This window comes from Callorhinchus milii, unplaced genomic scaffold (assembly GCF_018977255.1).
Source record: "Callorhinchus milii isolate IMCB2004 unplaced genomic scaffold, IMCB_Cmil_1.0 Scaffold4, whole genome shotgun sequence".
Taxonomy (NCBI): Eukaryota; Metazoa; Chordata; class Chondrichthyes; order Chimaeriformes; family Callorhinchidae; genus Callorhinchus; species Callorhinchus milii.
In genome coordinates this window covers 49,338,709-49,360,120 of record NW_024704745.1, presented here as the reverse complement: position 1 = coordinate 49,360,120, position 21,412 = coordinate 49,338,709, and the positions used below count along the sequence as shown (strand labels likewise).

Genomic DNA, 21,412 nt, shown 5'->3' with positions numbered 1-21,412 from the left:
GTGTTTGGATGGTAAAGCATTTTAATCTTTTTTCATGTTCATCACTAAAATAATGACATTGTTATCTTTTTGCTATGATATACAGTATTCTGAAATCCCATATTGCTGCTTTGAGATTTGATTAGAAGCACGGTAGAAAGAGAAATTACTTTAGCTCAGTAGGATGTTGAAATAGGGCTACTAAAGCGAAATATAAGGTTATAACATAAACTATAAGTAATGCATAGAATGCTCCAATATCTCATTCACACCACTGAAATTGTTTTAACATTAAACTTAATTTAATAGCAACACAACAGCACATATGACTAAACAGTGTTGAACAAGGATGCAGGATCTGAAATTTCTCATGGTTTTAGCCTGTTCACCGTTGCCTTACAATTTTAAGATCTTTCACAGTTTGGAAAAAATCTTAAATCCAATTAATTTAGAAACTAGTTCTTGTTTTAATAACTAGCCATGTTGAAATGCAGAGTTTTTTTGGTCAACAGGGAGTCCGACACAAGCAAAAAGCCATCACTCTGCTTAAGACTATTCAAGCCACACAGAAAGTTCCACGAATGTAAGCCATCTTTACATGTAAATTTCCCCATTTGTTTGGATTGTGCAATCTCTCCTGGAGAGATCCACTCCACTTACCTAAATCTGGAAAGTATTGGGTACAAATTGGCAGAGCAAATGCTTGGGAAATCCTTGGGAAATCTTGGGAGTGAGTGTGTTAGATTACTGCTGGCGTTTAATGAAGTTACATAGCTTGCCATGCAAGCGCTGACTGGCCAATTAGAATTAGAGCCATCTTGTTCGGGCTTTTACTTGCTGGATTAACAAGAGTTGAAAGGGAAGAATTCCTGTCCAGTGCAGAAAACTGACTTCCAAATTAAGGCAGAATTTAAGAACATTTCCAAAATTTGCATAATCTTCAATTCTAAGACAATTAACCTTAATAATCTTAAGGCTAAAACCAGAGGAATTAAGGGCCTCTTGTACTAATAGTACCAACTTAATACTGAATTTACGCAAAAAAAACTGGCAATAGAAAAGCATTTGAACGTTTAAAAAAAGTTTCCAAGTTGCATATTTTTTCTTTCCCCGAGAAAAGCATTGACTGGAGAACAGCTGATAGTCTGGTTCCTGGTAATATCACACTGTTTTCTACTGACAAAAGTGCAAAGAACACTATTTCTTGTCTTCTGCAAGAGAATACTTTTTTAAAAAAAAATGTAATTTACTTTTATATTGCAAATTTCAGGAAGTCTCAGAGCAATTAAAGATACAGCTAGATTTTTTTTACTCCTTCCCCTTGAGTAGTCTTTGTACTCTTGAAAAATAGTGCCTTTTTATGGCATGACCCTAAACTAAAGTTACATCAGGGTGAAACAATAATTTCAACCTTTAGTGACAATTCAAAATATCCATACAAAATTTAAAAACTATTCAGAATTTTTTGTTCCTTTAAGAGAATTCATTTCTAATATGAGTATGTAATTTACAAAATATATACTCATATTATAAATGTAATTTTCTTTTCAAAAATTATTGGTAAACAGATAGATATTAAAAAAAACTTTAATATGAGTTGCAATTTCAATCCAAGCACAGAGGTGTTCAATATGTGTTTATGAAATTAAAGTTTATATTATTCATCTGGGGACAGGGTAGTCGGTTGATTAAATGTTTGCATAACATCCCCTAGTTTCTGAAATATTCTGTATCTTTTTACATTGCTCCTTATAAAGAGACAGTTAGACTAAGTAATACTGGTCTTATCAGATTCATGCCTTAACTAATCCAGAAGTCAACAGTAACCATATATGCTTATTTTCTTTGTTGCAACTGTTGCTTTACCTTCTGCATCAAATACTCCTTATTTGTCGAATGAACTGATTGGGCTTTTTGACTCTGGGTTGAATTGAGTCGATTATTGACGCTCTCCAAAAAACAGCCTGACAAGAAATCCACGGCTGTAAAGGGACTGCAAATTGGTGAGCATTTTGTCATTGTCTTACTTTTAGCTTGACAACCTCCTCTCACTTGTAATGACCACACAGGGTTATCAATATAGTCTTCCATTATGATTTATGGTGAAGTGTGGTCATTCACTCAAGCCATTTATTATCTTTATCAAATGCAAACCATCTTAGAAGCACAACAACAACAAGATTACACTTGTATAGCGCCTTTCACGTTGGGAGGACGTCCCAAGGCGCTGACAACAAACTATTCAGAAAGGGTTCTTTTTTATTGATAATTACAGATGAATATATTAACAATTTACTGGAAGATATGACTTCCACCAGACTCTGAATATTCTATCAAACAGGATTCCAGAACAGTGAATAGCCAAAACCCAATATGCTGATTTACTGGATTGGGCCTGAGGTTTTGTAAACTTTGGATAGTAGTTCGGTATATAGCAGTTATTATGTCACTGAATGCAGTAATAATGCTGCTGTGAAGGATTACATTCCAAATGGTTTACCAGTGCATATATTATGCTCCTTGATTTGTATTAGGCTAGTTAGGTGGACTACAGGAGAGTTTTGTGTTTTATTTGCAACAGGCTCCTAATTCCTCAAGGTCTTTGAGCTCCCAAAACTGGGAGTGCAGTTTGCTTGGAGTTACTTATCATTGATTTCCAAGATCTTGTGTCTAATCCTGTGAGCTGATCTAGAACACTTTGATACTAAAAATGACTGCCTGTCTGGGCTGTTTGATTTTTGTAAATGAGTCCTGTGGCTGGTAGTCATTCATAATCATTTTGAAAACCTTAAAACAAAATTGACACATTCAATGAAACCAAAGACTAGAGACAAAATAACTTTGGGGCTACTTTTATTGACACAATTTCAATGATGAAACTGTACATTTCTAGTGTTGTGTTCTTTTACAGCTTTTATAACTTCTATAACTATATATACTTTTTTTGTAGAAAATGTTAATTTTGAACAAAGGAAACATAAGCACTTTAATCCAGATCAAATGCACATGTATCTTTTTGAATGTGGAATTAAGGATGCAGCAGATCTGAATAAAGTAATGCCACTTACACAGTATAGAAGTCTGCTGTTATAGACAATCATGTTAAAACATTATTTTGGAGGTTACTGAGTAGATGACACTTTCCAATTCAGTCTGAATATAGATGGTGTGTAGTATAAAATATTGATTTACCGATAATGCTACAAATAGTTGTTTCAAAGCTTTATAGAGTACGGTAACCAATAGCATTGAACTTCAAGTTTCATATAACAAATCACAGTTTAAGTGAGGACAGGATACCTGAGGTTCAAAATACATGGTTGTAGCTTTAAGATTTGTTTTTTCAACAAAAAAAGTGTACACTAATGTGAGCACTGTACAAATTAGACTATAACATGTCATGTGAATTAGAAGTGATAGTAAATTAGATACAAATCAAGACAGCTTTGCTCAGGTGGTAGCACTCTTGCCTGAGTTATATGGTTGTAGGTCTACGGCCCAGGTCGGTACTTTAAGCTCATAGACCAATGCTGTACCACATTGTTCGATGTGACGTCCTTCGGATTAGACATCAAATTGAGGCCTGTTAAGGGAAAGATAAGGGAAGGCAGAGTCTCTCCCGCTTTTTTTGGCGAATCCTCCAAATAAAATTCACTTCATGACTGTTTGTGGGACATTGCAAGGCACAAATTGGCTGTCATGTTCATCTGCAAATACAATCATTACCATAAATCCTGTGAAGCACTATGAGAGGTTTTGACGTTATGATAAGAAGCTATTTCAAATGCAAGAATTATTATTATTCTAGAGAGAAAATTAATCAATAGCTGCTAACTTGCAGTATAATGGATTTCTTTTTGAATAAGGAATCTGAGTCACACAAATGTTAACTCGTACATCAGCCTGATGCCCATCCACTCTGATGTGATCGACTTCCAGAGACATTCCTGTGGTCAGGAGGCATTCCTATTGAGATATACTGCAAATCAGAGCGTAATATATTTGCACTGTGCTTTGTGTATAATGAGTGATGATTGTATTATGCAGGTTTTTGAATATATTTGTAGTCTCAGGTCTTATCAAATTAGTTTAAAATTATAGCAATTTCAATAGAAATCCAGAGGGTTTTGTTATCAGCATGTTTGCACGGTGCTCTGTGGTTGTGTCGGTTGTGTTATTGGATGTTATCTCCCTACGGACTAATATCTATTTTATGTAATTTTACCTATGGTTAGATAAATCTATTGGGCATTTGCAGAGTATAAGTGTACAAAAGTGAACAAAATAGAAAACCAGACTTAAGCAATACCTGTTTTTTGGTTTGGTTTGACAGTATAGACTGCACCTTGCCCCTTCCACTATATATCAATGCATTCTTCATGTACGAGTGCTTTTTTACCAGTATCTGGTTTCAACTTCACTCCTTAAAACTTATTCCTTTGACTGTTCCTTTATGAAGATGGCTTACGCAAAAAACATAAACCACCATTATAGTTGAATCTATGAGACTGCATTTACAGTTACATCCCATATTTGATGTGGCATTTTCATTTTGGATAACCGGGATGTACGACTAACTGTTGACCATTTAAGTGGTTCTAAAGTTTAAAGAGTATTGTATAGATTCTACCATTTAGCTGTTTTATTTTGAAAAGCATCTATCCAGCTCTTGAATTATCTGACTACTTCCATAATCTGCCCAGGCAACCAAACATTGGCTACATATCTTACATTAATCTTCTTGAAAACCTGTAACATTTTAATTTTTTCAATTTGGCACAAAGATGGGCCACATTCTCAATACTGGTTTATTTTCTGTTTTCCCTTTTCACCAACTTGGCTCTAATGTCCTCATATCATAGATTCCCACCTAAAGTGACATTAATTTTGCCAACAGTTGTTATATCAAACATCTCAATGGGATCAAATTAAGCATTTCTTAAAATACATCACAATGGTCAACAATTTGATTTTTAAAAAGTGCCTTTTATGATTTGATCCTTGAATTGGTTTGAAGGACCCAAACTGTTAATGCTTTTGCTGGGTTTTCAGACAAAATTCATTGCACAGTGGAAGTAGGTCGGTGTTTTGGGGTTAATTCATTTCTGTCCCAGATTAAATTCCTTTGATGCTGATAAGTACAGATCACAATCAGTATCTGGCTTAATTTTACTTTCTTTAACACTATTTTGTTGCACTTATTTGAGGTTGTTAAATAAAAGAGGTGCAGGTTTGTTGACTGAAGAGGTTTTAATAAACTTTATTAGAATTTGTAAAATCAAGGAAATCTAGGTAAGCAGGCCTTTCCTTCCTAAGGAATCTAAGATAAAGCAAATGTGGACTACTTTCTGATGAAAGTACAAGAACTTTGTTTACTCTGATGTAATTTCATTCCAGAGCAGAGTTTCAACAGGTCTATAGGAATAAGAAATGTTGCAAATTAGATCCTCAGTTTTACATTTGACTGTTATACTGTATAAAGTAGTACTTTCATGCTTGGTATAACCATTTACAATAGATATTTTATGGATGGACTGTTTATTGTATTAATCAATTGATAATCAGATTTGTGGTAGGAATTGTTTTAATACACGTATTAAAACAATGTAGTGCAAAGACCTATTTTTCAAGAATACAATGTTTGTTCATGTGCTGCAATGTTTTGAATATTGATTCATTAAAAGATTCCGCTGTTCAAATTTTGCTCATTTTTATTTCATTGGATCAATTTAAATACAAGACTGGTTAATTTACAAAAAAAAATTGAAAACAATTTTTATTTCAACAATGATTTCTCTTTCCTTCCCCCTCTCTCAATTTATTGCATTTTGCTCACACCTGACAACAGTTAACTGACCTAGGTCACAAAAGTGCTGCTCCATTTTCAGGGAAACGTATTCTGAAACAGTTAAGATTTAGAAATAGATCATACCTTGTAAATAAAAGTGCTTGAAAAGTTATTTTGTTCTCCTGCCCTCTCAGCTGAGTCATTATTCTGTGACTAAACAGTTGGTCTTCAGCATAACAGTCCTATAGCCAGCCACTAGAAGGCAGGCAAGATGTAAGTAAGCTCGGCTTTGCTTCCTCCACCCAAGTGTCTTGCCTCTACTCAAATGCTTCCCATATCCAAATGAACTGCTTCCCAGTCTGTATAGAACTGCTTCCTAAGCAAACCTGAATTAACTGGCAACTCCCTTTAATCATTTTCTTATTCTGTGTGAAAGTCAGGGAGAATTTCACTAACTTTCTTTCTGAGTTGTTGTCTAATCACTTGCTTCTTTTCTTCTTCTTTGATGAGCATTGGTAATCTTTTCCATGCTCTGAAAGCTGTCTTGACTATTCTCCTGAAGGCAAAGAATTAAGTACAATATAGAAAATACTGTATTATGAGGAAGGCAAGTCTCATTCACAATATTTCCTTTAGATACATTGGAAAGCAACAGTCAAAGATATTTTCTATCTTAAACCAAGACAGAATTTCTTTTGAACAATGTAAATTGCACCAATGCCAACATTTAACAGAAAGTATTCCCCCTAGATATTCTTGCTTCAAGAATTCAGGGCAATTTGTTTCACAATGGTTACTCAAATGTATAAACTGTTTCTGTACTTGAAATAAAATCTGATTCAAAAGATTTGTGTTTAGCAGTTTACAACCCTACATTTAATATTTTCTTAAAGCTTACAGTGCAGGAATTTCCATTACCTCTGATTATGTTCTACTCCAATTCTTTCTTTTTCCCGTGATGCAATCTTTTCCTCAGTCACAAAATCCAACCAGAAAATGAAGTAGGTTCTTCTTAAAGTTGCCAGGTAATGTTGCTTTGCTTTCTCTTCAATTATGATGACATAATCCTTGCACTGTTTTAAAATATTTTAGTCAAATGTTACTTCTGTATTAAGTTACTTACAAATATTTTATAGTACTAAGTAGTCTGAACTTTGTCACCAATAGCACCTAATGTACAATACTGTGGTTTAAAACAAAAATGAATGGGCTTCCTTAATAACTGAGTGATAAAATGGGTATTGGGCTGACTGATTTAAGAATATTTTAATTTAAAGCTCTTTCCAGTATGTACCTATTTACTGGGAACCAGGATTAAATCGTACAATAATTAGACCCCATGTTTACATGGAAATGAGTCACCTTGTACAGCTTCTGAGTCAAATAGTTTGGTTTAGAATCCTTTAGTTCTGAACAAAACAATGGTGCATCCATATCAAAATGTCATTTTGAGATTGGGAACTCAATGAGTTACTAGTACAGCTATTGAGGTACCTGGGGAAAACAATTAAAAAGTAATAATCCTCATAGGTGCTCCTGAAACACTCACCTTTATCCAGTTTTTGAAACACCTTTTCAGGAGAATCTCCTGGTATACTTTCTCAGCTTTGAGTATATTTTTAGCCAGTGTCTCTCTTACAATCTGATGCCAGGAACAAAGACATAACCGTAGGATTATAGCCACGTGGTGTTCTTCTGCTAGCTATGTAGTGGTTAAACGAAGATTTATATGAGTAATAGCAGTTGGTTAAACAAAGATTTATATGAGTAATAGCAGTGCAAATTCATTTATAGATCCTATTCAAGCCCCAACCCAAAGAAACAGTTGACCTGCTCAAAAATCCACAATAAGTACAACAACAAGATTACATTTGTATAGCGCCTTTCACGTCGGGAGGACGTGCCAAGTAATTCTGTTGCTGCAATTTTGACACAGATTGAAATGATGTAAACAGCCAGAGAAAGATGTAAACTAGGAAATAATCTCCACATTAGTTTCTTCCTTCAGTTTTCCCCTAGATGTAATACAATGAGTTAAATAGTCAAGAATCAAAATGATGACCAAGCTCCAATAGATATTTAGATATTCTCCCACCGAGAAAGGAGCTCGCTTTATATAAAATTTAGAGTATTACTACACGACAAAAATAATGATAAAACATTCACTTTTCACACAAATTAAATGGATTTTAATTTAAAAATTTAAAAACTTGATAGCCGTTACCTTCATCTTCTGCTTGGACATTTTTACAAGTTTCTTCCATGGTTCCAGACCCCGCTTGTGTAGAAGAAAATCCTGATAGTGCTTCTCTGCAGAAAACTGCAGTTGTTGCTCTCGTTCCAATCTCAGTTGCTTCTCAACTTCCCTCTGTAATTACAATGGGAAATCTGTGTATATTCAGAATTAATGTTTTAATATCCATGAAGGATAACATGCAGCTTTATTTGGGCTCATACTCCTCTAGTTGATGCAATCAAAGTTTGGGTTGTTTCTTAGAATCATAGAATTATATAGCCCAGAAGGAGGCCATTTGGCCCATCGTGTCTGTGCCTGTTCTTTGAAAAGAGCTATCCAAATCAATCCCACTCACCCGCGCTCTCGCCATAGCCCTGCAAACTTGTCCTCCCCAAATAATTATCTAGATTATTATTTTCAAAGATTTGCTGTAAACTTTTAACTGTGCTGACTTGGTTTAAATACTCAATATTCAAAGATGTCATTAAAAACACAATATAAACTTGTAATTACAAGTTTGACCCTGATCTTTTCTTTCAATTCCTGGCTGCACAATTTGCAGCAACTCTGGCCAAACAGTACAGGTCAGTGGTAGGGTTACCATACAAATGGAGTTTCATTTTCACAAGAAAAATCACACATCCAGGAAAACAATTGCCTGCAAAATTTAATTAAAATCTTTTAGTCCTAGAATATAGACATAACGGTGCTAGGCACCTTAAATTCGATAAACGCAGACCTGTTGTTGTAATCTTTTCTCTTTTCGCTTTTTTTCTAGAAGTGTCTGCTTCTCAGCCTCTTGCTGTCTTTGCCGCTCTTCTTCTTCTGCTTTTAACTGTGCCTTGAACCAAACAAGAAACACAACATGTCAAAAGATCTAAACATTCCATCAGGCTTTTCATGCTCAATTTCCCTATTTTGGAGGAGTACTATTGGTGAGGGAATACATCTTTTTAGATTTTCTATCATGACAATCAGATTTCATCCATAGTAGTTTTGTTCACCATGTTTTGGTCACTAAAAATAATTTACATTCATTATAGCTCTTTCACATCAGGAGAATGACACAAAGCACTTCGCACAACTGACTGGAAACCCAAGCAGCTAATGGAGAAAGTAGCCAAAAGCACAGTCAATATGATAGATCTTAAGGCTGCTTATGAAAGTGGGAAAGGAGGCGTCAAGGCAGAGGGACTCCATGGTGGAAAACCCTCCAAAAATCTGAGCATCCTTCACAGACTATTATCCTGCATAAACTATTAATTTCTTTACAGGATAAAGTAAAACAATTAAGAATTCATGCAGCCTGTAGGATTGTTGAAAAATAGTCACCAATCATATGCATCGGATTAAGGGATAAACTGTTTCACTACTGAGCCTCGTGTTATCACGCAAAATTGATTTAATTGCAGTAACCGGCAGTATATTTAAGACCTGAACTGAGAGAGACTGAAATCTAGGAATATCCACCACATTGAATTAGTTATAACTATCTGGCCCAAATTAACTGGATCTACTCCCTTTTCCTATAAATTGGTTTAATTGAAGCAGTTTAGCCACTGGAATTAGAGTAATGTCTGCTAAATCATTGTACAAAAAAAATGCAAATCGAATTTTTTATGGCAGGTCATACCTCATACAGGTAAGTGTTAAAATTATCATTGAACAGGCTGTGAATAACTTACAATTTTCTCCAGTTCCAAGTGTCTCATGAGAAGAATACATTACAGAAATAAAGTATAAAACAAGGAAAATTAAATGTGAAGAAAATGAAAAATTGAGAAACACAGCAGGTAAGAAACGTGTAAGGATGAATTTGTAAAGCTACATTCTCAAATTACTCACAAGTTTTTCTTCCTCTTTTTTTTGTTTGATCTCCTCCAATTCTTTTTTCCGTGCCATGCGCTGCCTTGCTCTTTCCTCCATTGCTAAAAAAAATACCAACAATTCCTTTAAAGGAAATTTGATGCTTGAAAAATATTAAAGGGTATGTAGATCAAGCAAGAGAGACACTCACAGGAAGTTAATGAGGGTCCAAAGAAAAGTTCTTACAAGGTCATAGGCTTCTGAATAATAGCACAGGTGAATCTAATAATCCAACAAAATATGTCTCAACATACAAATCAACTAATTCCAAGATATAATTCTAGCAGTAATGGAACAGCTGTTTTGCAAGTTTTGGGGCACAAGAGAGAGAAAACAGAAGTATATTATTTTGAATACCAGTACATAATGAATTAAAAACATTGCCGCTGTACCTGTCACAACTGGATGAGGTGCAACCAAGTGCCGATTGTTTTTGCTGCAATCAATTACAGTGCTTCTGGCACAGTTAGATTCCTCAACACACAGGGGAGCTGGCGACCTATGCAATTTAACAGACCAGTTTTATTTATTGTAACGTAGGAAGAAAAACCTCCGAGAGTGATGCAGACTGTGGTAAGTTCAGTCGTGCTCACTTAACTTACATTCATAATAAAAATACATCTAATTTATGATGGTGCATAATAAATATGTTTGCATTTGATGCATCACGTTATCCTGTCAAAATGTTTAACACAAGTTATTCTGAAGTATGGTGACTAGTGTTAAGTGGGCAACCCTAGCAGTTAATCTGTGCCAGTAAAAGAAGAGCAATGACATTAATGACCAGATTGAAACATTTTATGGTCAATTTGGATAAGGGGGGATATTACCAGGATCCTGGGAAAACTTTTCAAAATAGTTACAAAACCTTTACCTAAATTTTAAATTACCAGAAAAGGGTGAACGGGATTTTGGTTCAACTTCTCACCTTGGTGTACTGAATTGAATTCCTAGGGTGAAGCTCAAACCTATACCATCTTCTTTGGCCAGAGACAGGAGTGTTGTCACGAAGCAAAGTTGACACTAATATTATTAAAATAGTTGGGAATAATTGTATATTAAAAAAATGGACCATTGGTTCTCGAATGGCAGAGAAAACGGATCGTTCGATAAGATTTAAAAACTCGACATTTGTACCAATTCCTCGATTAAAACACATCCCCAGGTCATTCCTTAAAGCCATAACAAAACGTGGATTTCTCCTAAAATGTTGTTCTGGTATAACACAGCAGCAGTTTTTCATATTTAACATATAAATCTATTAGCGCAGTCGAAAATATTGATCGAAAAAAAACCCACAGCATTTGCATGAAACCGAAACACAGAATTGGTCATTAACCGCACTGCACTGTGTTGCCAATCAATTTTCTTTCCAGGAAGGTGTAAAACCATCAAGGAAGTCACTGAGTAAAATATATTGGGTCCTGGAACTGTCACATTGGCTCAGTACCTGTTGCTAAGCCTATGATGTTTTTATTTGAATGTTATATCACTGACATCATCAACCTGTCCCATATCACTGACATCATCAACCTGTCCCTCTCCTCTGGCTCTGTCCCCATTCCATTAAAAACTGCCATCATCACGCCCACCCTGAAAAAACCCTCCCTTGATGCGTCGCAGCTATCAAGCTACCGGCCCATCTCCAACCTCCCCTTTCTCTCCAAGGTCTTGGAAAGAGTTGTCGCCTCCCAACTGCGCTCTTTCCTTTCCACCCATTCTCTTTTCGAACCCCTTCAGTCAGGTTTCCGTGCTGCCATAGCACAGAAACTGCCCTGGTCAAGGTCACCAATGATATCCTGACCATCTGTGACCAGGGCTCCCTCTGTCTCCTCGTCCTCCTCGACCTATCGGCAGCATTCGATACGGTCGACCACGCTATCCTACTCCACCGCTTGTCCTCCCACCTCAACCTTCAAGGCACTGTCCTTGAATGGTTTAGGTCGTACCTTTCTCACCGTCTACACTTTGTCTCCTTGGTCCCCTCCTCTTCACCCTCTACATGCTCCCCCTTGGTGACATCATCCGCAGACATGGAGTTAACTTCCACATGTATGCGGATGACACCCAACTCTACCTTTCCTCCTCTACTCTCAACTCCACGACCACCGATGTCCTGACAGCCTGCCTGTCCGACATCGAGTCCTGGACGAGAGACAACTTTCTTCAGCTCAACGTGCGAAAAACCGAGGCCCTCCTGATTGGCTCACGTCAGCGCCTCCGCACCTCAGGCGCTGACACCATCAGCATCCAAGGCTGCACTCTCCACCTCTCAAAGCCAGTCAGGAACCTCGGCGTTTTGTTCGACCCTGAGCTGTCCTTTCTCCCTCACATCCGCACCACAACTGGCACCGCCTTCCATCACCTCCGGAACATCGCCAGACTACGGCATTACCTCACCCCTCACGCTGCTGAAACCCTGGTTCACGCCTTTGTCACCTCAAGGCTGGACTATGGGAACTCTCTCCTCGCCGGCCTTCCCGCCACCTCCCTCCACAAGCTGCAGGTCATTCAGAACTCTGCAGCTCGTGTACTGTCCCGCACCAGGCTTCGGGACCACATCACTCCCACCCTCGCTCGCCTCCACTGGCTCCCCATCCCCCAGAGGATTGATTTCAAGATCCTCATCCTCACCTACAAGGCCATTCACGGCCTTGCTCCCTCCTACCTCTCCAACCTACTATCCCCCTACCTACCTGCCCGTACCCTCCGTTCCTCTGGCTCCGGTCTGCTCCACGTCCCCCGCCCCAACCGCCCTACCATCGGTGGCCGGGCCTTCAGCCTCTCAGCCCCAGGCTCTGGAACTCCATCCCCCAGTGCCTTCGCCGCCTCCTCCCTCTCCTCCTTCAAGGCCGGTCTCAAAACCTTTCTCTTTGACCGTGCCTTCAGCTCCCCTCTCGACTCTCTTCCCCCTCCTCGCTCTCTCCCTTCCCTCCCCTCACCCTGACCATTTCCCCCCTCCTCGCTCCCTCCCTTCCCTCCCCTCACCCTGACCATTTCCCCCCTGCTCGGGTCATGACCCAACTGTGCAGCGCCTTGGGACGTCCTCCTGACGTGAAAGGCGCTTTATAAATGGAATCTTGTTGTTGTTGTTGTTGTTGTTGGCTCTGCTCTGCGATGTCTCTGAGCCAGTGCTCCTCGTGGTGACCAGAGGATCGCTGTAGAACCGCTAGACACTCGCGAGGGAGAGGACAACACAGTGCGGTTAATAGGGCTGAGTTAGACTTGGAGCTGTGGGAGGAAGGTGACACAGAGAAGGCGGTTGGTGGTAGCTGACAACGTCGGGTAATAAAAGCTTCCAGCTCCAGAATCTAGGGATCCAGCTCACTGCAACTTCTGTTTTTAAAGTTCCTATAAAGAGGAGTTTGCATCCTTCTCCATCCCACGGTCTCACCCAATCCGTCCACATGAAGGTCCGGGTGGGACACTGAGAGCACACAGACTCCTCCACATTATGAATACTGAATCCAAAAGAAAGCACAGGGGGACTGCCTAACCAGCCAAAGTGCCACAGAAAAAACAGGAGCTACACCAGGACAGCGCCTGATTTAAGCCTCTAACCCTCCACATGAGCCTATTAACTGTCGCACTGAACCCAGCTCACACATCTCTCATTGTGGTTTGTGGGCATTGCTGATATGGATTGCGTTTGCCTAAAATAATAGCATTTGACATTAATTACCTGTAATACGTTCATATTTATTTCCAGATATTTTTCTTGACTCGTGAAATAATATTGTGCTTGAAGTGGACTTTAAGGTATTTGAAAGGAACCTGGAGTTTTTATTCTGGTTAATATTCCCTCCTTATCCACATTTATCCCCAAATTAAATTAATTGGCTGTTCTTGACAATGGTTATACGATGTTTCTAGCCCAAATTAGATATTGTGTTTGCCTACTTAACAAGATGGACTTTATTTCCAATTAATCTCATTTTGAAAAGCACTTTGAGTTGTATCTTTTATGTGAAAAGTACTAAATAAAGGCTAGTGTGCTAATCAACTGAGACAAACTGACACCACATTAGGGTGACATTACAACTAGTACAGAAAGGCACTGCAATAAAAAAAATTCTGGAGTTCCTAGCACAAAACTGTTGAATGTGCTTGTAATGTTTGATATAAAGCTGGAAATACCTTGCTGAGGGAACTCTCATTTCAGGCAGGACGTTTCCAGATTGTGTTGTGTTTTCATGACGGGCTGTGGTTATGTCAGAAGCAAGCTTCGCCTCTTGTTGCAACATTATCACACGTTGGTTTTCTTGCAGCTCTAGGATCATATCCTGCTGTTGCTGAAGCTGTTTCCTCTGCTCCACAATGAGTTGCTGCTGGAAATTGTGACGATGTTGGAAGTTGCTCTGTAAAAACTTTCTCTTCCTTGCAGTGTCAGAGTTTAGTTGTTGACTACTTTGGTCTTCCTCTGACATTTTGTTCTCAGTGTGGAAGTGAGCAATATCCCCTGAGCTCAGTGCAGCATGTTGACGAGTAACTTGCCAGGCATATTTTAGTTTTGTGGGAATTGGATGCTGAGTTTTGCTGCTTTCCCTCACTTTACAATCAACTACAGGGAAAATATCTTCTTTCTTAACCTCTTCCTGTGTTTTTTGAAAACAATAATATTCATTTATCATCATTCCTATGAATAATATTATTGAATGGCAAGACTCAGTTTGGTCCTCTAAACTTTCTATGGTTCCCAAATTATATTCTATGATCAAAAGTAAATAGTTACTTACAGAGATACAAAATGCATATGTTCAACAATTTGTGATTTTGTACAAAAAACACTTAAATGTAAAGAATGATGACCCAATTATGTTTACATCAGTCCAAAAATGTATTGCACTTTATTCACTCCCTACTTACCATTTTCTGTTGAGTAAAGTTAGTCTGCTGAAGCTCATTTGCACACTTTAAACTCCTGCTAGAATCTGGCACTTTGTCTGCCCTCAGTTTCCCTGAAGAAGCAGCATCCAGCAGTGCTGCCATTTTCTGTTTGGTCTCCTCTTTTCTTGCTTCCAACTCCCTCCTTTCTCTCTCAGCTTTGCACCACAGTCGCCAGTCTGTGAAGTAGTAGTAAAGGATCCGTTTCCTGTTGCATTTGATTGCAAGTTGATTTTTCCTATGAACAACACAGGGTGTGCTTGAATTCTTTCAGTTCCATGAATATATCAATTTAGACTTGAACAAAGTACCTTTACTGTAAATGAGTTAAACATTTAAAGCATTCAAATACTGCATTCAACAATTTGCCAAATTCTGGATGCTCTAAAATGCTACATAGAATAATTTTAGTTCCACGTGGAATTTCTCCCAAACTTCATCATAATAGGTAGACTCAACGCAAAAATATTCTTGATGCTTTTCTTACTTAAATGTATCTAGAAAGTGAATAGAATACTCAGCAGTTGGTTTGAACATGTTTTGCAGAAGTTTGCTACCTATTCTCCTCCCGTAATTCCTTTTCAGTGCGCCGAGTCTCCTGCTCCAGTTTCTTTGTCCATACAAACGTTTTCCATCCCTGGAATGCTCGAAACTGACTTCTCCAATCAAACAAAGCTCTGGCTTTCCCCATTTTTATCCTATGTTCCAGGACCACTTTATACCAGGCTGAAAAAGGTTTCTGTAGAGACTGCAGGCAAAAAAATTTAAGCATTGACACTCACCGAAGCCTCAGTCTGATTCAAGCTTTTATGGCTCTCAAGATCATTTTGGAATTGCCAATTGTGCTAGAGGCACCCCCACTCAATGCTCATGCTCATGAGGTTGAGTCACACATTTGATTTCTGGCTTGTGGATTGTGGCTCTCGGCTACCAGTTGGAGGAATAACCTTTTTTTAAACTAAACAAAGAATATGCAGTACAGTGCAATCCTAAAGTCAAATTCATAAGCCAATTTTAAGGATGTTAACAATGAAAACAATTTGGGGTGAGGGGAAGGGGGAAGAGGAAAGATTTCCAGCATATCCATATATTTCACTTTCAATAATTTAGAAATTTCTAAATTCAACCCATTGGGGTCTACTTGACTATTAATCTTCTCTCACCCGGAGATGGTGAGCATTGATCCTGGTTTGAACTTCCTGCATTTTTTGACGTTGCACAAATGCTTGTCGTGCCTGGTTCTGTTGCTCCTGGAATTCCATTAACACATGTTGAGTTTTTCCTTTAAATAGCATCTGCCGGGTTTTCTCTGCTTCCATACATTCTCGTTCACTGTAAAAAGGAAATGCAAACAGATTTGAAGGCTATTTGAAAGATTTTTTGAGCCCACTTTCATTACAAAAGGTGAAAGATTTAGTCCAAAATGCTTTCATTAAAGGAATATTCTGAAGTTACAAATGTTAATTCCCATGATCCATACTCCCCGCAAAAACCATACACCAGGTTGCTGGTTACTGGAAGGGCAAATAATTATGGAAGGTCAACACTTCAGTGCTTTTCAGGAGATTACTAACTTACAATCGCCTTGCCTCTTCCATTATGAGTCTCTTTTCAAGCATTTCTTTCCGTAACTGCACCATCGCTTTCTTAATTTGCCCATCTTCTTTCTTCACCTGTGAAGCTTTCTTCCTTTTTTCCTCCTGAACCAATTGCTGTGCTTTGTCATAAGCTATTTTTTTCCTGATTTCCTTTTGCTTCTGGCTCTCCAATGCAGCCTGCCTTTTTAAACGATTCTCTTTCACCTTTGAAAGTAGATATAATCATTCCACTGAAACTATTGTTTCTTCAGTGCTTAAGAATTTTAAATGTGCTTTAATTTTGTCCAGGAGAATAAAATAGTTTTCAAGTTTGATCTCTTTAAATCATAAATATGTCACCATAAACATTTCAAGGTACATTATAATAATCCTTGCATTTGATATAGCACCTTATCGCGTCTTCGAGATGTCTCAAAGCGCTTCACAGAATATACTGAAAGTGAATTGACTGTATATTTTCTGGGTGAAACACGGCAGTCAATTATATTCCTTCAAAAGGAGTTATATTCAAACTTAAACTAATCTATTCCATAGTTATGCAGTACGCATCATTTATTTCAGAGTCACAGCATATTCCTATGGAATTGAATCCTCACAGGTCAAGATATATGGAGAGAAATAGCCATAAGTCAGTGAAATTGACATTCACTCGTACGAGCCGTAGCCAGGTACATACCTGTTTGTGTCTTGCCTCCATTGTGAGCCGTGGGTCTTGGTGCTTTTTCTGCTGACTTTCAGCATCCATCCCCAGATCATCAAAGAAGCCAGATTCCGCCACCTTCTTTTGCAGCAGCTTCTGTAAGAAGGTCTGAGCTATGGTACTCTCTTTTTCTTGATCCAGGTAATTATACATGTCTACAGTAACACACAATGGATTAGTAGCAGGCAATTAGCAACCAGAAAACATTGCTACTTTGGTCACACATTACTGTTTGAAGAATTTCAATTACCAAAATTCATTTCTAAAGCATATATATTCATCTTAATACAGCTACACAAATATTTGCCTGAAAGATGTTCTGTACACATATAAAAATTCACAATTTCAAATTAATTTAAAAATAATAATAATCTTTGCATTTGCTACAGAGCATACAACATTGAAACATCTCCAATTGGTTCACAGGGAATTGCTGTCCAGTGCAGTGAATGTATTTGTCAGCAAACGCTTCAGCCTATTAGCACACAGCAAAGGTTCCACAAACACCGTGAAGTAGTGATTGATGATGACCAATTTATCTGAGGTTTGTAGGCCAGGAAACTGGGAGAAACTCCCTTCTCTTCTTCACCAGTGCCACGGGATCTTTAACAATTCACCGCAATGCCTCAGTTTAACGTGATAGCTGGAACTTTGAACTGTATGAGATATTCTATGCTGTAAAAAAAACGAAATATAAAGCCATTTTTGATGTCCTTACCATCAAACGTCTCATATTTTGGCGCTACTGAGCTCATTGGTGGGGAATATGTAGGTTCCTCTGAGGAATTCAGATGATGTTGCAGATCTTCACTTTCATTATATTCCAATTCCAGCCTTATTTTAGAGTTCATCCATTCAGTGAGTAATTCTTGAGCTACACAGAGAGTGATTAAACATTCTGAAAGACTTTTTTCTAGACACTTATAGAATCTTACTACATGCCAAATATAATTCCCTCAATTTAAGTATTAGTTTAGAAACTTAATTCCTAAAAAAAACTTATAAAAGGTTTAAGAAACAATTATTGAATCTTATAAAAAGCAAGATTACATTTTTAAAAATCACAGGAATCATTGATGTGTCAAACAAATCCAAAGCCTAAATTACTTCTGTACTATAATAATTGGGTGAGTGTCTGATATAGTTTTCCTGCTCTGAAATTGCATTGTCCCTGGGTTTGGGAGAGCTTTTTGTTCATGAATAATGAAGTAAACGGCAATCCATTGAACACACCAAGAACTGGAAACTACTAAGGTATTGAAGGAGCTTTAGATTTTCAATTAAACAGAAAAGTTTGTGCCCAGTACACCAACACATCTTCTATTGCCAAAAAACAATTAGAGTATAATGCCTGTGTTGTGCCTTTGAATATAGCACTGCTGTATTTATAGTATGATTCTCCTGTGGACCCGCACTAACGAGAAGCACGGTCTACCTGGCTATCTCACCCCCGATGCCACTTACTGTGCATTGTGTGGAACGCATTGGAAGTGAAGTCAGAGGTAAACTAACGACGGAAAGGTTGGCCATTTTTTCACACCTTGCTTGTAATGTAACCGTTGAGACAATGGAACTAATTGGCCATGTTAAAACAAGGTTCCCCTTTGTCCAACATTTTGATAAATGCTGTGTGAAATACTTGGTACTGTAGAAAAAATCTGCCAATGATGAAACACCACTGTACGTATACTCATTCCCAAAGGAGTTTAGTCTTAATTTATCAGAGAACTCTCAGCAGCCCAGAGAAAAAAAGAGGACTTTCATCTGAGCTTGCTGGAATAGATCCAAATCTAGAGGTGAAAAGGCATGTATGCCTCATACCTGATCTGCATAAGCCATAGAGAAGTAGAGAATTGAAGATCATTACCTTCAACATATGCATCATCATGATCATGAAGCTGATCAATTGTCTCCATGACCACAGCATATCCTCGTGCCTTCGAATTTTGATTCGCCTTCTTTGAGAAAAATGTTTCTGTGATAGCACATTCAGATGCTTGTTCGACTTTCTATTTTAAGAAAATTAGGTTAACCTGATTATGCTGAAAGTATAAATATTTTCAAATCATTTAAATAGTTCACTAACTCATGCCTTTCAGTATAAAACCAATTGGTCGCACTTACTTTAATCCAGTCTTGAATATCATCACGTTCCATTTTTGACTACAGATAAACATAAAAATATCATAGTTAATCAATATCTCTGCAACAAGTTAACTCGCAGGCCAAGTAGTTTTTCTTTAACAATGATGAGTTTTGAAAAATAACAAAAATAAAAAGAACCAGAGAGATAGTTTAGTCAAAGATTCTGCAGCTGAAGTAAAAGTAGACCTTTGGATAATTTGCTGTATAGCGAAATAAGCCTCAAGGATATCACAAAGACATCTGAAGGGATGTTGTTTAATATAAATTTTGACATTTTAAAAATGTATTTTCGAAGCCCACTTGATCTCTCTCCATTTCCAATCCAATAATTAACATGAGCTGTCTAATGTCGTTTTTCGTGCACGAATGAAGCTCGATCAGCAAAAACAAATTCATTGTTCAGCTCTTGATTATACCATTATAAACTCTTAAAATTCAATGCATTTGAATTGAATTACACATCACATTAAAGGCTGTTAAATCTCTTTAAGAATGACGTACTTTCTAAATGCTTCTCATCACGTGACAATTTACTTGTGTTGATCTAAAGTAGGATTTGTTTTTACATATATCACACTTTAAAGGAATGTCACATTTAAAAAGGAATTACAAGTTGTGTCATTCTTGCCCATCAACAACAACAAATTACATTTATGTGGCAGGACATCCCAAAGTGCTGGAAATCATAAATGTTAGTCCCAATGTTATCCCAATATTGACAGCTCTATCATATTCAAATATAAAGTGCCAGTTAACCTTTTATGCACATCATCAATAACTATATTGTTTTCTGAAGAGGGATCTTTTAAGCAGTCACAATTTGACATCCTTATGTGATTTTCACAGCTAACCGCTCCAAACTATTAATGATCTCATCTGCTTTGCTGGGAAATAGACAGTTTAAACCTTTTAATATCTGAACACTGATATTCAGGGAATGAGGTCAGTTGTTTAACTGGTGCATCTCTTTAACTGCTGCGTACAATTCACCATCGAGGAGGGAAGGGAAGTTAAAGCCATCTTCCTTTGATTAACCACATGCAGTGGATTTTGTAATCCCTGAATTTGGATTCAGTAGGTAACTTGTCCGAGGATAACACAAATTATCTTCTGTTCGCACTATGTTAATAAGCATTAAGTCAGCACGTTTGACTGCCATAATTATTGTTCTCCAAATTAGAATGTATCATAAATTGTAGCAACGTACCGCAATAAGTAATACTTCATGACTGTTTGTGGCAATATTGTCTGTCACGTATACTTACAAAATATACAACAACAACAACAAAATTACATTAAAAGAGCGCCTTTCACGTCGGGAGGACGTCCAAGTATGTGCTGCATCCAAGATAGTTGTCGAGTACCAGATAAGGCCAAATAGTTATAACTAACTCAATCAGTACATTTTACATCAAGTCCTGTGAAGTGCTCAGACGTGTTGAGGCGCTGCATCCAACACAAGGAAGATTATTGCCGAGTGTGTGAAGGGAATATTCAAAACAACGAGTCAGTCGGATGTTGCCACTTTGAACAGAAAAGAATAAGGCTAAACTACCCTGGGAGCATCTCTTTTGCTGTCGGTAAACCTTTCCCAATGGAAAAGATTAGATTTATTGTGTGCCATGTCCTCTGCGCCTCGTCGCCGGGTCGCCCGTCAGCACTGTCCGAAACAAAACTCTCCTCTCAAGCCGCCATATTTGCAGAAGCGGTGCGCGCGAGGTGTTGTGGGTCCTGTAGTCCTGCTCGTGATCGTGGACCGCTTGCCACCGGAGCGCAGAAATACAACTCCCAGAATGCATTACCGCCCCAAGCGCACCTGCGCATTCGCACGCTCACGTTACTATGGGCAACGATCAACGGACACTTCACGCATTGATCCCGGCCGCCTGTGTGCAACAACAACAACAGCAACAACAACAGGGTTACATTTGTATAGCGCCTTTCACGTCGGGAGGACGTCCCAAGGCGCTGGACAGTGTACAGCATTTCAGACCCGAGCTGGGGTCAGGGGGGGAGAAGGGAGGGGAAGGGGGGTGACCGATGGTAATGGTCGAAGAGGAGGGTCTTAAGGCGGGACTTGAAAGGGCTAAGGAGAGCTTGAGGCGGAGTGACTGGGGGGTGGAATTCCAGAGGTTGGGGTAGAAAAGACAGTTGAGGGTCGAACAAGACACTGTAGTGTGCAACCATGGAGGCTGATGCTGCCAGAGCCTGAGGTG

General features: G+C 38.3%; 1 protein-coding gene across 1 annotated transcript; it reads right to left on the bottom strand.

Moving 5' to 3' along the window:
- Positions 1-5,781: 5,781 nt before the first annotated feature.
- ccdc191 (coiled-coil domain containing 191) lies at positions 5,782-20,891 on the bottom strand. The gene is made up of 17 exons (XM_007901127.2): positions 20,752-20,891; positions 19,176-19,214; positions 18,919-19,060; positions 17,770-17,925; positions 17,028-17,206; positions 16,332-16,555; positions 15,917-16,085; positions 15,311-15,501; positions 14,736-14,991; positions 14,007-14,464; positions 10,262-10,368; positions 9,849-9,931; positions 8,743-8,844; positions 7,992-8,135; positions 7,317-7,469; positions 6,686-6,840; positions 5,782-6,323 (listed from the first exon to the last, which is right to left on the bottom strand). The coding sequence occupies exons 1-17, from the start codon at positions 20,818-20,820 to the stop codon at positions 6,188-6,190; spliced, it is 2,763 nt and encodes a 920-aa protein (XP_007899318.1). The 5' UTR covers positions 20,821-20,891; the 3' UTR covers positions 5,782-6,187.
- Between the last annotated feature and the right edge of the window lie 521 nt (positions 20,892-21,412).

Coding starts and splice junctions, on each gene's coding strand:
- ccdc191 (XM_007901127.2), bottom strand. CDS start 20,820: ATGGCACACAATAAATCTAATCTTTTCCATTGGGAAAGGTTTACCGAC. Junction 19,215..20,751: donor GCAAAAGAGATGCTCCCAGG/GTAGTTTAGCCT, acceptor GTTTATCTGTAG/TCAAAAATGGAACGTGATGA. Junction 17,207..17,769: donor AAAATATGAGACGTTTGATG/GTAAGGACATCA, acceptor GTGTTACTGTAG/ACATGTATAATTACCTGGAT.